The sequence below is a fragment of the Manacus candei genome, unplaced genomic scaffold (assembly GCF_025592945.1).
Source record: "Manacus candei isolate 608988 ecotype Guabito, Panama unplaced genomic scaffold, ASM2559294v1 h1tg000014l, whole genome shotgun sequence".
Taxonomy (NCBI): domain Eukaryota; kingdom Metazoa; phylum Chordata; class Aves; order Passeriformes; family Pipridae; genus Manacus; species Manacus candei.
Genome location: NW_026138062.1, coordinates 40693457 through 40708785, shown reverse-complemented (window position 1 = coordinate 40708785; position 15329 = coordinate 40693457). Strand labels below are relative to the sequence as shown.

General features: G+C 37.5%; 1 protein-coding gene across 4 annotated transcripts in view; it reads left to right on the top strand.

Moving 5' to 3' along the window:
• The window catches only part of CEP126 (centrosomal protein 126), a 40313-nt gene that overhangs the window by 1342 nt on the left and 23642 nt on the right, over window positions 1-15329 (top strand). For all 4 annotated transcript variants that reach the window (XM_051780173.1, XM_051780174.1, XM_051780175.1 and 1 more), the window contains 3 exons: window positions 7673-7818; window positions 9220-9325; window positions 14226-14421. In XM_051780173.1, the coding sequence (XP_051636133.1) occupies window positions 7673-7818; window positions 9220-9325; window positions 14226-14421 (448 nt within the window). The remainder of the gene's footprint in view (window positions 1-7672; window positions 7819-9219; window positions 9326-14225; window positions 14422-15329) is intronic.

Sequence of the window (15329 nt, the reverse complement as noted above, 5' to 3'; positions counted from 1 at the left end):
TCTAGTATTATTCTGGGTTTTATTAGCTTCAATGGATGTGTGAAAAATGCACTCAGCTGTACAGAAAGGACCAGGAAGCTGGAAACTCTTGTTTCCTTCTGAAGTGTATGCTTTTCTGTCTGCACAGCATAACAGCTGCACAACCTCCCCTTCGTGGTGGGGCTTTGTGCTCCCACTTCCCAATAAACACAGAGCAACATCTTTCTAGTACAGGATTATATTTATAATAAAGTTATTCTGTACTGACATTTTAAACAGTCCTTTGAATAGTCTGTATTTCTGCATACATGAGAATGCAAAGCCATGACATATTCTGTGACAAATGGATTAAGTAAATCAGACACTGAAATGTTTCAGTGAAGTGCTGTAAGTAGTTTTAATAGATTTTCTCCCTCACACTGGACTTGTGCTCACACATACAGGAGACTTGCCTGTGTATTCTGTAGAGGCAGATGGGTTCCTCCTTGCCAGTCCCCAGCCTCAGACCAGTGTCCTCTGCCTCATGTTAACTCATTAACACTCATCCCCCACAGTTCCTGTGTCCGATGATTTCTGTTGTACCATGTTTACTTATTGACATATGTTCATAACTCCTAAGAGAGGTGGTATATATTTTTTATACTGCCATTTTAGCTTGACAGTATATGCTGTCAACATATGTTTTGAAATATAAAGAAAAGTGGAAGAGGAAATATAATCACCTGGGAGAGATTAAAGACTGTGCGACTCACAACCTTTACAGACAATAAACTGAGTCTCAGTTGAAAAATTAAATATCTAATTTAGTTTTCTGGAACAGTACCATTGAAACACTACACATCTCAGATGAACACTGTTTATTGTATTACTGGTCTTGAAATATTATACTCTAATGTAAAAGCAAATACCAGACAGCCTGCATAGTTTTGACAGACTGGTGTAGTTAAGCTAATACTCATTGATACATAAATACATTTCCATATGTATGTCATTGCAACTTTAAGAAACACAGTATAAATCCAAGTTACTCAGGAGAGTCAGTTAAAAATTATAGATATGGTATTCATAAAATGAAATTTTTTCAAATTGTGATAATTGAGAATGGCATAACTATTAGCATGATAAGCAGTTCAAGTGGAAGTCTGGTGTGACAAGTCTGAGAAAGGAGTTAGCTATCTAATGTTAGAAAGGTACTAAGTGCATACAGTTTTAATAAGATGTGAAATATAATTAAAAATTAAGGGTCACTGCATATATGGAGGAATGTAGTTTGGCAATAAAAGATTCCTTGAATCTGAATATTTTTCCCAGACAGTTTTGCAGGTAGGAATTGATTAATCAGCCACCAGGTCATGTCTCAAATCTGTGTATGAGCCAAGAACCATTAGCTTTGTTACACATGTAAAGGTAAGGGCCTGTTGTTGGCTCCTGTTGTACTTGTTGTCCAGCAGGGCCCCCACGTCTGGGGTTGTTCCTCCCCAAGTGCAGGACTTTGCACTTCCTCTTGTTCAACTTCATGAGGTTTCTCCAGCCTGTAGAGGTCCTTATGAATGCCAGCACAACTCTCTGGTGTATCGATCACTCCTTCCAGTTTGGTGTCATCTGCAAACGTACTGCGAGTACACTCTGTCCCATCATCCAGATAATTTTTGGTCAACACCTGGCTGAACATGAGCCAGCAGTGTGCCCAAGTGGCCAAGAAGGCCAATGGCATCCTGGCCTGTATCAGCAATAGTGTGTCCAGCAGGACCAGGGCAGTGATTGTCCTGCTGCATACAGCACTGATGAGGCTGCACCTCAAATCCTGTGTTCAGTTTTGGGCCCCTCACTACAAGAAAGACATTGAGGTGCTGGAGTGTGTCCAGAGAAGGGCAGTGAAGCTGGGGAAAGGGCTGGAGCTCAGGTCTTATAAGGAATGGCTGACAGAGCTCAGTGTGTTCAGCCTGGAGAAAAGGAGACTCAGGGGCGACTGCCTCTGTCTCTACAACTACCTGAAAGGAGGTTGTAACAGGGTGGGGTGTGGTCTCTTCTCCCAAGTAGCAAGTGCTATAGGATGAGAGCAAATGGCCTCAAGTTGTGCCAGGGGAGGTTTAGGTTGGATACTAGGAAATTTTTCAGTGAAATAGGTTGTCAAGCATTGGAACAGGCTGTTCAGGGAAGTAGTGGAGTCACTGTTCCTGATGGTATTTAAAAGCTGTGTAGATGTGGCACTTAAAGTCATGGTTTAGTGGTGGACTTAGCAGTGCTGTGTTTTTTTGTTGAACTTGATGACTGTAAAGGTCTCTTCTAACGTAAATGATTCTGTGTTTCTATGTTTAATGAAGATGTTAAACAGGATTAGGCCCAGTATTGAACTGTATTGTTCGACACTATGTACTGGCCTCCATTAAGACTGTTTCACTATCATGTACTTGTAATGAATTTTCTAAATATACTTGTAATGCAATTTTCCCTGACAGTGTTATATTGATTTGTTGTCAATACCTCTAAAATGCAGCAGCTTCAGCATTAAAAATACTCAATTCTACAAGATGTGCTCAGTTAATTGCTTTAATAGTAAAAGACAAAAACATCACTTGCTCGGAAAAGGGGTAGTATAGCTTTGGAAAGAAAAGTCTCAGTAACTTAAGTCACACACCTTTTTCAGCCTATCTGATGTCATCTGTTTCTTTGCATCTCTTTTACTGACCAAGCTTCTTACTTTTGTGTTAACAACAATGCTTCAAAACAGAAAAAAAACCCCTAGCCTATGGATAAGCTTTATATGAGTTGCCTGAGTATCAAGAAAGTAATTTCTTTATTGTCTCACTGATAGGTGAAGTTGCAATTTAAAGATCAGATTAAGAATTAAATATTCACTGGGGCAGTAGCTGACAGATATTTTGTTTAAATAACAATATTCTGGAAATAAGAGCTACTGACTAAGCACATACTTGATGTAAATTAATAGGATATCATATTTTGTGTTTATATGACTCACTGCTTTCTAAATACCAGCTGTCGGTTTTGCTGGGGACTATAGACTTCCTGCTGTTATTGCTCAGTGCAAAATGTGCATCCCATTCTACTGGGATGTTACTGGCTGCAGGTAGTTTTTTCATTCTGGAAATGCAATTGTCTATGTGCATGTTAAAATAAACCTTACAGTCAGTTATCTTGGTTCAGCGTTTTGAATTACCTTGCAATAGCTTATCCATCTGTTGTTACCAGAGAAGGGAATGCTTTCCCAATTTATATCAGTTTCCAATCTATTCTCATTACTATTTTTTTCATAATACTTAGTTTTCAACATGTGCACAAGCTTTGTGCTCCACCTACTGGCTGATTAACATTGATTATTTAATAAAAACTCTTTAAATTTTTCATTGGTGTTGTTGACAGAGAATGAAAAGCAGTCTAGAACCGGAAATAAGAGAACAATGCTAGCACTTGGTAAACAAAGTGTTATACATTTTGTATTGCTTTCTATATCAGAATGAAACTGTGAAAAGTAGGTGAACACTATAACCATGTAGACTTGAAATGCAGTATTGCCATTTCTAATAATGGCTGAATTTGCAAGGCCTTGGGACAGCTGCTTGCCAAACTTTGAACTTTTATTGACCTGACAGCGGCTTTGTTTTACTTGGTTTAGCTGTAACAACAGTTTCTCTAATTGACCAGGTATCTGTGGCTAATTAATTTTGCCTTGTGTAATTTTTTATGGTATGACCATAATTTTATATAGATTACACTAACAAGTAGTTTTTCTATGTAGAGAATGAGGCATTTATGGTGCTAAACTAATGATGTAGTGTAGGGAAATGCAGGCCTGGTACAGCAGCAGAGGCCTTGATATCTGGAGGTGCAGGATGCAGCACAGAGGAGTACAGGCAGGGAAGAGTAAGGGACGGCACACAGGCTTGGCACTGTAGACCCCATGGCTATAAACAACTCACCAATACTCAGTTAAAAAAATGCAGAACTAGATCTGACAAACCTTTAGAGGCTTTAGAGGTAACAAAGAGAAGAAAAGAATAATGTGTAATATACATGAAAGGCACCATGTATGGAGTATTTTTGGAGGTACTGTGGAGTTATAGATAGTGAAGATAGAACAAAGGTGTAGAAGTGTGTTAGAAAATATAAAAATTATTCCAAGTGGATCCTGAGGTGAGGAAAAAGAAAGCAATAACATGAACATCCTGTTGGTCCTGCTGAAGGGACTCTAGATGCTACCAGTTTACCCTAACCCCCCAGCACCACCAGAATGAAACTAGAAGCAATGCAAGTATGAGCATCAGGAAAAGGGGTAGAAAACTCAATGTGTGAATAACAGTTCAAACTGTTTTATCATTGTTATTGACCTTTTTCTGTATAGAAGTATTCTAACTGTATTATTATTTTTTCATTAACAATTATAGCTGGATTAATAATAATTAGACTCTTAAGATTTGAATTATACTAACAGAAAAAATGCTTGGCTTTGTATAAGGTATGCTTGTTTTTTGCTTATAAACAAGATATGTAGTGTAACAACTGGTATATAGTGTGGGCAGCTCTCCTGTGAACCTTCTGGGCATTTTGGAGGACAGCCCTCTGTGAGCCCCTTCAGCATTGTAAGGGTTGATCCATCTGAAGCCCTTACAGCACTTTTAGGCTGTCCTTTTGTATTCAGCATGTAATAATCAAAGATGAGGGAATAGGTTAATATGTGTTCCTGGTCTGGGTAAGCGTCTCACCTAGAGGAAAAAGTCGATTTATTCGCAATGTGCACAGATCTTTTTAAGGACATAAGACATGTTTCCTGCTTGCCCACGAAGGGAATTTTGAGTGTGACACCCCATTCTAGCCTTTTCCTGCACTCACTGTACTCACTGACTATACAAATACCTCCCTACCTCAATTTTAAAATGATTGTGCACTGAGTTGCAACGTCATATGGCAACCAAAGAACGAATAACATCAACTCAGTATCAAAAGGTGCATTTCATAGCATTCCATATGCACTGTATATATTCTTCTTTTTTATTATTATTTTCATCCGAGGCAGTAGTAAGCATTTAGTCCACCTGGGAAGGTAGCATCCATCACTTCACTGCGAAGACAATTTTGTAAAATTAACCAGGAAATAGCTCCACCATCTAGTCATGCTGTTTTTAACATAAAAATACCTTCCACATAATGTCTGTATATCTGAGACAGCTAAATATTTTAAGTTTCATATTCCAAATTCACTATAAACATTTTGGCAGCCGTTTCAAAAATTGCTGCACCGCTGGATTGTTTATAGTAGACAGAAAAATTGGGTTAAAAAAACACCAGTCAGGAAATTCTTCTGCTAACTCTTCATCTTAAAGCCATACTCTTTTGCCAATGTTACATCTGCGATATGAACCTAAGCTGGTGGCTTAAGGAGAGTGCATGAACAAACATTTGCTTTAACTGTTTTTCAATGTGCATTTGTAAAATTATTTATTTTACATAGTGCACCTGGGTGTCACAATTTACATTCTGTGAGGTCAAGAAGTTAACGATGCCGGCTTCACTGAATATCTTGCATGCATTTCTTTACATTTAAAATAAGATCCTTTTTTCTCCTTCATGTCTTAATCCAAACCAAATAATGATCATGATGAGCTGTGGTGAAAAAGATCTCTTGCATCAGCATTTGGCCTTGCTCGTTCCCAGCTATATGGAACAACGGTCCTTTTTTTATGCCAGTTATTAGGAATGTGGAAGAGTGCAGCTAAGTCATATCCAAAATCATTTTAAAAAATAACTAAAAGTTCTGTCAGAATTCACTTTTTCCTTTTTGGAGTTATATGCTGGAATTACTCCAGGTGTAAAGTTGCAGAATTTCCCACATGTTTGAATTTAACAACTACAGTTCAACTAAAGGCCTTCTTGACTGGCTTCTAGAAATATTGAGGACATCATGAAGAATGTGTTTAAAGTACTTACTAGGATAAGCAAGTCTGTTTCCTCTCTCGTGATTTTTTTTATTTCTTTAGTCAGGATAAAGATGTAAAACATTGCAGATTTCTGTATCAGATTTTAAGGTGAGTGAAATTCAGGACTACTGAAAGTGGTCGATGAACTCTAGTTCTACTTTTTAGCTGTCAAAACATGTTTTGACAACCATGTATATGTGAGTTTTCAAAACAGTGAAGGTTCTTTATGTGTCTCTGTGCTATGCTTTGGCTTCCAAGTGGATTAAAGTAGATATTCCTATATAAGTGTATACTTGGGAATTATTTGGCAGTTTTCCTATTTTTTTACTATTGTGCAGTTACAGCCTTTAGACTTTCTAAAATAAAAAGTACCTATTTCAAATTATTTTTCTGTTTGTTTTCACAGGTGATCAGTTCAGCACTTTGAAGGGATACTAGGGAGGCTCAAGTTGAATATTTCAGTTTGAACTTTTTTCCAAAAGGCAAAGGGAGGAATCACTAAAATAGCTTGAGTTAAGGAGAAGCTCTGTTAAGCAGCAGCTTTGCTCCATTAAGCAAGAAGATGTATGAAGCAACTGCAAGTGATTAAAGTTATGGGGTGATATCTTATTATGGTGAGAGAACTGAAGAACATATGGCTAAACATTTCTTTCCACTACTGCTGGCTAAGAGTGGGACCCTACTTAGTGTACTCGTGACCTGTCAAATCACGTTTCTAATACACAGAGAACTTCAAAGATGGGAAGCTGCCTTGCATGGCAGGCTTTTGAAGTTGAACTTGAAGAGTATTACTTTTACAGTATTACTCCATTTAGAATAGAGTGTTTCCAGGGAAGGGACATCTACAACCTCTCTGGGCGACCTGTTCCAGTGTTTCACCACTCTCACTGTAAAAAATGTCTTCCTTATATTTAGTCTGAATCCACCCTCTTTTAGTTTAAAACCATTAAATATGGCTTGCCTACATAGGCACTGTGCCAATATGTTTAATGGGTATATTTCACTCAAGGAGCTAGTTTGTCAGTAAAAGCTGATGATTTTGTCAGCAAGAAAAAAAATTCCACATAACTTCATCATCGAGCTTGTGCCTACTGAAGGAAACCTTTGTGATGATGGTTGGTTTTGATTAGAGCTGCTTTCCTTTCCAGGTAGTAGAAGGACATGTTTAATATATTTGATATTAACAACTGATTCTGTCAATTACAGTTTCACATTACTATTTTATCCCATTTTGTGCTGCTATCTGATTGTCTTTCAGAAAGCTTCTTAACAATTAGAAGTTGAAACTAACTCTTGCATATTTGCAGGTAAAACCTGTAGTTCCTTTGTGTTATTTCTAAATAACAACTTATAAACTGTTACTGTTTCTTCAACAGCTTGTGAAAGGCACACACACAGAGCATTTGCAGTTCAGCTTCCTGTTTATCTGCTCACTGTGGTACATTTAGGTGGTAATGTAAAGGCTGTTGTGAAAGTAACATTGGTAACAAGAACTGGTCAAGTCTGCATGTTAATTCAAATATAAAGAAGAATCAATTCTCTGGCTGAGGCTAAAAAATAAAAATATGTTGTGACTTCTTCCCCACCCACTGCCCCATTTACTATAAAAGTCCAGCTGTGCTGAAGTTAATGGCATTTAATTTATGGACAAGCAAGCTTTTGTACTAAAGTGGCAAGTTGGTAAGCAAGTAAGTTACTAATATTTTGGTAAAAGTAATTCAAAAACATAGGAATGATCTACTTCTGATTCTTACATACAGAGCCTTTGAAGAAAGACAGAAGCAAGAAGAAGAAAAAGAACAAAGATTTAGACAAAGAGTTCTTCAGCAAAGGAAGATTAAACTTCAGGAGGCAACTGAGAAGTTCCAGCGTGCTCATCTGCCTTTTTCTCAGCACAAACAAATAGGTTTGTAAACTAAAATTTAATCATTATTCACAATACAAGTGTTCTTCTATTCGCAGAATCATAGAATTGTTAGGGTTGGAAGGGACCTCTGGAGATCATTATTAGTCCAACCCTTCTTATTATTCTATCAGTATAAAATAATTGAAGCAAACAGAACAATTAACTTTACTCAAGTTCATTGAATTCATAAAAGCAAAACAACTGACAAGCTCAGATCTGATACATATGACAATTGAGTAGAGGGAATTAAAAACACAGTTTTGGTTTTATTCCTAAAAATTATACTGTGAGATATTGCACTGTATTCCGGACACAGTAAGTACATCACCTCCTTGGGGTATTGTGGCTTTCTGGGTTTTCCCCACTTTTTTGACTACAATGTGCTTATTGCTTGCAGTACTGTGCTTTCACAGCTGGGTGAGAGGTGTTACAAAGCCACTGACAGTTACTAGGGTAGAGTAATGGTCCCCTCTTTGAACCACTGGAAATGACATATTCAAGAATGTGCATTTTGTTTATCATTAAGTAAAAGCAGTCCTAGCATATATTAATGTGTTACATAACTTTTTTTCTGAATTAGTCCACTTTCTGAGCTGTTCTCTCATTGCTGGGAAGTAATGATCACTGCAGCTCAGTTCCTGCTTTCTTGGAATCAGTGCAGATTGGCAGAAGTTTGTAACAGCATTGGCCAAGTCTGATTTCCAGTCAACTTTCCAGTGTTCAAACTCTTAAGATATGGTCTATTACTTAGGTATGCTTTAGCAGATTTACTCTCCCAACTGCAGTTGTGCCAACTGTGAGGTAATGTCTCTTACTTCAAGATCAAATGTCAGATTAAAATAACAAAATAGAAAAGTACTGGTTTAGGGCTTCTTCGTAGCCCTACTGACAGCCCAGACTGTGTAGCAATAGAATGAATCATAATTTTTTTTCCTTGGTTTTCTTTTATAGCAAAAAGTTACTCTCTACCCTACTTTTACTTACTTGAAAGAGGCAATAACTTGTGCCTGTCTGGACTCTTTCTTTCTCCACTGATTGGATTATTTGGCCTCTGTAAAATATCTGCAAGCCATAACTTCGGCTAAGTGCATGAGCAGAATAATCATGATGTAAAAAAAAATTAGATTTTTTAACCTCCTACTTTTTCAACAATGCATTTAGAAAACAAAGAGCAAAACTGTTGAATAGATGTGTAACTTTAAACACTTAAATAGGCTGGCATTTTGTTTCAGAGGAACTCGAGGTTCTCTAGCATGTCTAATAATGCTATACCACTCTGTTTATTGTAACTCTGGATTTAGGCTTCCAAACTTCAGAAACTTAACCAAACCATTTATGGTGAATTATTCCAATTTTAAAAATATTTTTTCCGCTGTGTTTTTTTAACTCTGATCCCTCTAGTCCAGACAAAAGCATCTTCTCAGTTAGAAGAAGCTCTTGAACAACTTAAAGGATCAGTTTTAACATCAGGATTGTCCTTCCCAAGGATAAACAAAATCAACTTCAGGTAAGCATTCCTGTTTACTCTGATGATCACAGGAAGTAAATTGATTTATTCAATAAACAGGAAACGATTACTCTTTAAGAAATTGTAGGACATTTCTCTCATAGCAAAGAAGGCATTTCTGTGAAGTTTTCCAGTGAAGCATTATGCAACTTCCTTGAGTTGTTTGTGTCCATTTGGTAAGACAGCAGAGGAGGTGACACACACCTTTTCCCTTCAGCAGAACTCTGGGAATAGTCAGGACTAACCCAATCTCCATTCAGTTATAGCCTGACTCAGATTTCCATGGTTATCAAACCATTTGCAATACTGTGATTTCTAAAGTATTCTGTCTAGATGTTTTTCCTTCTGACATTCAAGGATACTTTAGTTTATATATTCATGCAAGGTTCTTCTTTCCAGCTGTCATTCCTTTATATTTCTCATTCTCTATATGTATTGTGAGTATCCTGTAATTTTATTTTATATCACATACAATTTGATTTGCATACTTTTCTCTCTGCCCAAGCATTCTTTTGAAGATACCTTGACTTATAACAGAATGTTTCTTCATACATAGTTTGTCTAGCTGCTTTATTTCATACTCCTTCCTGATTATACCCTTCCTAATCTCTTATTTCTTTAACATTTCAGTTCAAGGGGTTATTTTTGTTATTGCTGCTTTTGTTGTTACTATTATTATAATTATTTCCTGCATTATATAAATTCTGCAGATGTTCAGAACAGAAAAATTCTGTCTAAAAGGGGTCTTCCTAATTTTGAGCTTCAGTGTGTTCTTCATTGTGACATTAATATTCAGCTTGTTTACATAGCTACTGCTGATTAATACCTTTGTGTGTGATAAACTGATCAATTGACAAAATATTTCATAACTCTACAGCTAAACACTCATGCTGTTTGCCAGTCAACATTCATAGGAAGATTGCAGTCATAAAAACAAAGAAACAAGCAAGAAATTTACCTGTTAAACCTAAGTTTTCATTTATGGGAAAAAAATGTAGATGTTTCTGAACCGTGTCTCAGGGTTCCTGATGGTTTGCCTCATTTCACTTATAGGCTTCATTAAGGATAGCAGCTCAGTGCCTCTTCCCCCAGCCTTTATCACTTGTTTCTTTATTTTTCATCTTTTTTCAAATTGCTCCTTGTGCTTTGCTTTTGTCTCTCAGGACCTCTTAAAACCACTTACCATTTTTTACATTGCTGTCACTCCATTTTTATTTGTATAATTTTAAATATTCACTACCCTGTAATAATGATAGTATGTTCCTTTCACAATCTTCAGGTTCATAATGAAAATTTTATATGTCATTTTTGTATGATTTCCTAAGGAAATTAAATTTATATGTTCATATTCTTTTACAGCTTCTGTTTCCCTAGTAACCAAATTTGAGAGAGAGCTAAGAATCTCAAAGTTAATTATATTTTTATAAGTTCAAAATTAGTAATTGCTCAAAGAAAAAAATTTAAAATAAGTGACCCCAGCAGGAAAAAAGTTTAAAAGTTGAGTCTACTATGATCTATTGGCAGGTCACAAGCCACTTAAAACAGATAAAACAGAAGAGTGTTTTGGGAAGGTTCACAAAGATGAAGGTTCTTGTAATCTCTTTAATTGGAAATGTTGGGACAGCTAATAAATAACTCAGATGAAGTAGTAGATACCTTTCTGTATTTCTCCTTGCAATTCTATAAACACTTAAGCCAAAAATCTTGTATTATCTTTAGAATTTACCCTCCTTAAAAACAGAGTATATAGAATTCATTGACAGTCACCATTCAAAGGTAGAAATGAATACTGTATTAAGTATTCAAGATAAATATGGCTGTAGACCCAACAGTCTACACATATTAGTGAATTTTAAAAGGTTCTAAAATTCCTAATGTCTATGTTTAAAAAAGAAATAAATTGAGCAATGAAGACGTATTAACTCCTCTTGGAGAAAAGCAAAACCAGATTTTTGGGGGGCCAGGTGTCTGACAAGAAAGTTTTGGGATAGGGATGCTATCTGCCATACAAAAGAATAGAGCATGCAGTTTTCTGAGTTCTTTAAATAAATAAGAGATTTACCTATCTGGTAAATCTTGTTGGATCTCTGCTTTTAGGTAAAGGCATACCCTTTACCTAACATAAAAGTAACTTCACTGAAAGTTTATATTGATAGTCTGTTTTCTCTATTCTGCTTCTACCACCATTTGTAATCATTGTGGAGTACAACAAAGAAAATCATAGAGTCGTAGAACTGTTTTGATTGGAAAAGACCTTTCCAATCATCAAGTCTATTTGTTAGCTCAGCACTGCCAAGTCCATCATTAAATACTTGATCCTAAAGCAGCAAGACATAAGCTTGGCTTTCTAATCAATTGCAAGGATTATGGCTCTATTAAACATAGGTTAAAACATGGATCTGTTGACAAATAACTGTATGTACCACTTTGGATACACCAGACTAAGGGCATTTAAGGCCCTTGAACGAAGCTGAAGCCAAAAGACAGCATCAGTGTCCTTCACTAACTGTTCCACCTAGACAGCCTAGCATAGCTGGCAACCTGGCAATAGTTACACTTCAGAATACTAAAGCTTGATCTAGAACAAAGGTCTCTATGTAACCTTTCAATACTGTGAGCAGAAAAGGTCTATGGCAGATTTTGGAACGCTTAGGATGTCCCCCCAAGTTCCTTAAAATGATCATCTCACTCCATGAGGATCAACACGGCCAAATCAGATATGGCAATGCGCTTTCTGAGCCCTTTCTAATAACCAATGGTGTGAACAAGGCTGCGTTCTCCCACCAGTCCTATTCACAATCTTTTTCAGTATGATGCTCCAAAGGGCCACGGCAGACCTTGCTGATCAGGACGGTATCTACATTCGATACCATACTGATGGAAGCCTTTTCACCCTAAGGTGACTGAAGGCCCACACCAAGACCTTAAACCATCTTGTCCAGGAGCTGCTTTATGCTGATGACGCCGCCCTTGTCGCCCACACAGAAGCAGTTCTGCAGCGTTTAACATCCTGCTTTGCAGATGCTGCTGAGCTTTTTGGTCTGCAAGTCAGCTTAAAAAAGACAGAAGTTCTCTATCAACCTGCACCTCAGGAAGTCTTCCATCATCCCCATATCACCATTGGCCAATCAGAGCTCAAATCAGTCCAGCAGTTTAATTACCTAGGTAACATCCTCTCCTCGGATGGTGAGATTGACGGGGAGATAGGCAACAGGTTAGCAAAGGCGTATAGAGCTTTTGGAAAGCTTCATAAAAGAGTTTGGTGAAATAAACACCTGAAGAAAAGTACCAAGATCAATGTTTACAGAGCCATAGTACTGTCTACTCTCTTATACGGATCTGAATCATGGGTCATCTACCACCACCACCTGCATCTCCTAGAACACTTCCATCAACGCTGCCTCCGTTCAATCCTAAACATCCACTGGTCAGATTATGTGACCAATACATCTGTTCTAGAACAAGCAGCAATCACAAGTATTGAGGCCATGTTGCTGAGAACACAGCTGTGTTGGGCAGGGCACGTCTCCAGGATGAAGGTCCATCGCCTCCCTAAGATCCTGCTTTATGGTGAACTTGCCACTGGCTGCCGCAAGAGAGGAGCCCCGAAGAAAAGATACAAGGACTCCCTGAAACAACATCTCAGCCTTGGCCATATTGATCACCATAACTGGTCTACTCTGGCCTCCAATCGGTAGGTCTGGAGACACACCATCTATAACGCTGCTGATGCTTTTGAGAAAGCACACAGGATCACTCTCGAGGAGAAAAGACAACACAGAAAGAGTCGTGTCTTGCAGAATATACCACCTAAGGAGTCCTTCTGCCGTGCCTTTTGCAACCGGACGTGCCTCTCTCATATTGGCCTTTTTAGCCACCAGCGTGCCTGTAACAAATGTGGGTAGAGCCCTTCCCAAATCTTCGTTCGCAAAGCCCAGCCATGACTAAAGCTTGATCTACCCACAAGCTGTGGGGTTTGGCATCTGGGTTATTTTTGCTGGTTTTTTTTTTTCAGGCCTTCTTTTCTTATTGCTTAAAGCTACTTGTTTCTTGATTTTGTCATCCTTGATATCAACCCAGTTCTTGCTTCTTGTTTTCCAAAGCTTGGTTCTTATTCCTAGTGATCTTACCCAGCTTCATTCCAGTTCTATCTGCTTTTTGTTCTTGAACATACCTTGCTACAAACTCCCTGCCTTCCTGGTCACTAATTGCACTTTCCTTGTCATTTGGCTTTGCATGCTTCTTGACTTCTTTCATTCCTGGGTGTCAACCTGTCCCATGGTTCTTGTTAATTCTCATCTTGTAGAAACCTGTGGTTTCCTCTGCCTTAATTTTGGCCCACCCTGGTCGCAGAAGCCAGCTACACTAGCTACTCCAAAGGTGGTTTTTTTTCAGGCATCAAATACGTGTACTTTAACATACCATAATACTGACATTACACATCATCAGTAGATTTGGGATCTCTACATACTACAAAGCTTTCTTGCTCTTTGAAGTAAGGGAACACCTGACAGCATGCGCTATATAAGCCAATTTTATGAAAAAACAAAGCCCATTTTCCTTGTTTTTTTATTTTCTTTGGGCTTTTTTTCTTCTTTTTTTTTTTTTAAAACACAACCCTCCGTGTTCCATTTCTGCAAATTACCAAACTGTTGGCTGACATCTTCCATATTAATTCAGCCTGAGGCAGTCACCCAACAACCTAATCAGAAAAGTCTGACTATTTATAAATAACAGAAGAGAGGTCTTAAAATGGAAAGTGTTGGACACTTTTAGATAGTACTAACAGCACCACCTGTAGTTACGTGTAGTATGACTATCCTTCACTTGGACATATTTAAAAGTGTACTGTTGACACATAAAAATAAGATAAAGTAATAAGTTGCTTGTCTGCATCAAGCACTACAGATGATACATCCTCATCAGCATCTAGAAATGATTCTTTCCATCAGAAGCAGATGTCAGCAATGTTTGGCTGTGATAAACCAATACAAGAGAGCAGTAGAACAAACATGGATAGTCACCAACTTCTCTTCCAGAAAAATCTGAAAGAAATGCAACAGCTCCTTGAAAAACAGCATCTGAACAACTTGGAGGTATGATATTTTCCTGTGATTCATTACATGATACTTTTTAAGTGTGACAAAAAGTTTCTTGAGTGTGACAAAAATGAAAGATCTGTTAAGCAGTCTTTACCAAGTAGACAACACAACTGTACTATGCCTTACCAATAGATTATTTATAGTAAAATAATCTTTTACAGTAAGAAGTCAGAGATCTTTAAAAATATTTGTAAGAATATTTTCACAAATTCTTCAAATATATATGTCATGTTGTCTTTTTTCTCTTTGAATGTAGGATTTGTGTGTCAGACTTCTTGGCTCTGAAGTTGCAAGTCATTAGTCTATCACAGGAATCTTGTGCTACCTCCAAATTTAAATTGGTGGTTTTCAGTGCACAGTGAAGTTTCTGCTTTTCTATTGCTACAGCTCAGCTACTGCTATAGCAGTATAGTGATAGTAGGTCAAATGTTGGGGGATTTTTTTTTCTTGATTTTTTTTTTTCCCAATGCGTGGTGATTTGTTAAGAGATTGACTTCCAGTCTCTTGAGGCCCTTTTTTTGTCATCTTTGGAATAGCTGCAGGTGTTCCAGCAACAAGCTTTCTGCCTAACCTGATTTTTGGACCCAACATCAGTTTCAAAACTCACCTTAGAAACAGTGAAAATCAAGAACTGAGCTCAATAGTGATTTCTTATTACTGCACTTTTAAGTGTTATTTTACGTCTGTCAGTGTTGTCTTTGATTTTGAAAATATTGTCTTCAGAATTACATTTTGTGGAAAGAAAAGGACATACTTTTATATGTTTCTTTTATATATATAACATCTACTGATATCCAGAGTCATGGTATCTGAAATGACCTGGACTCTGTGAAGCACCATCCCTCTATACTTGTGATGGCTAGAGACATGAGATCATTGGTGGCCATGAAGTAAGAGCTTTT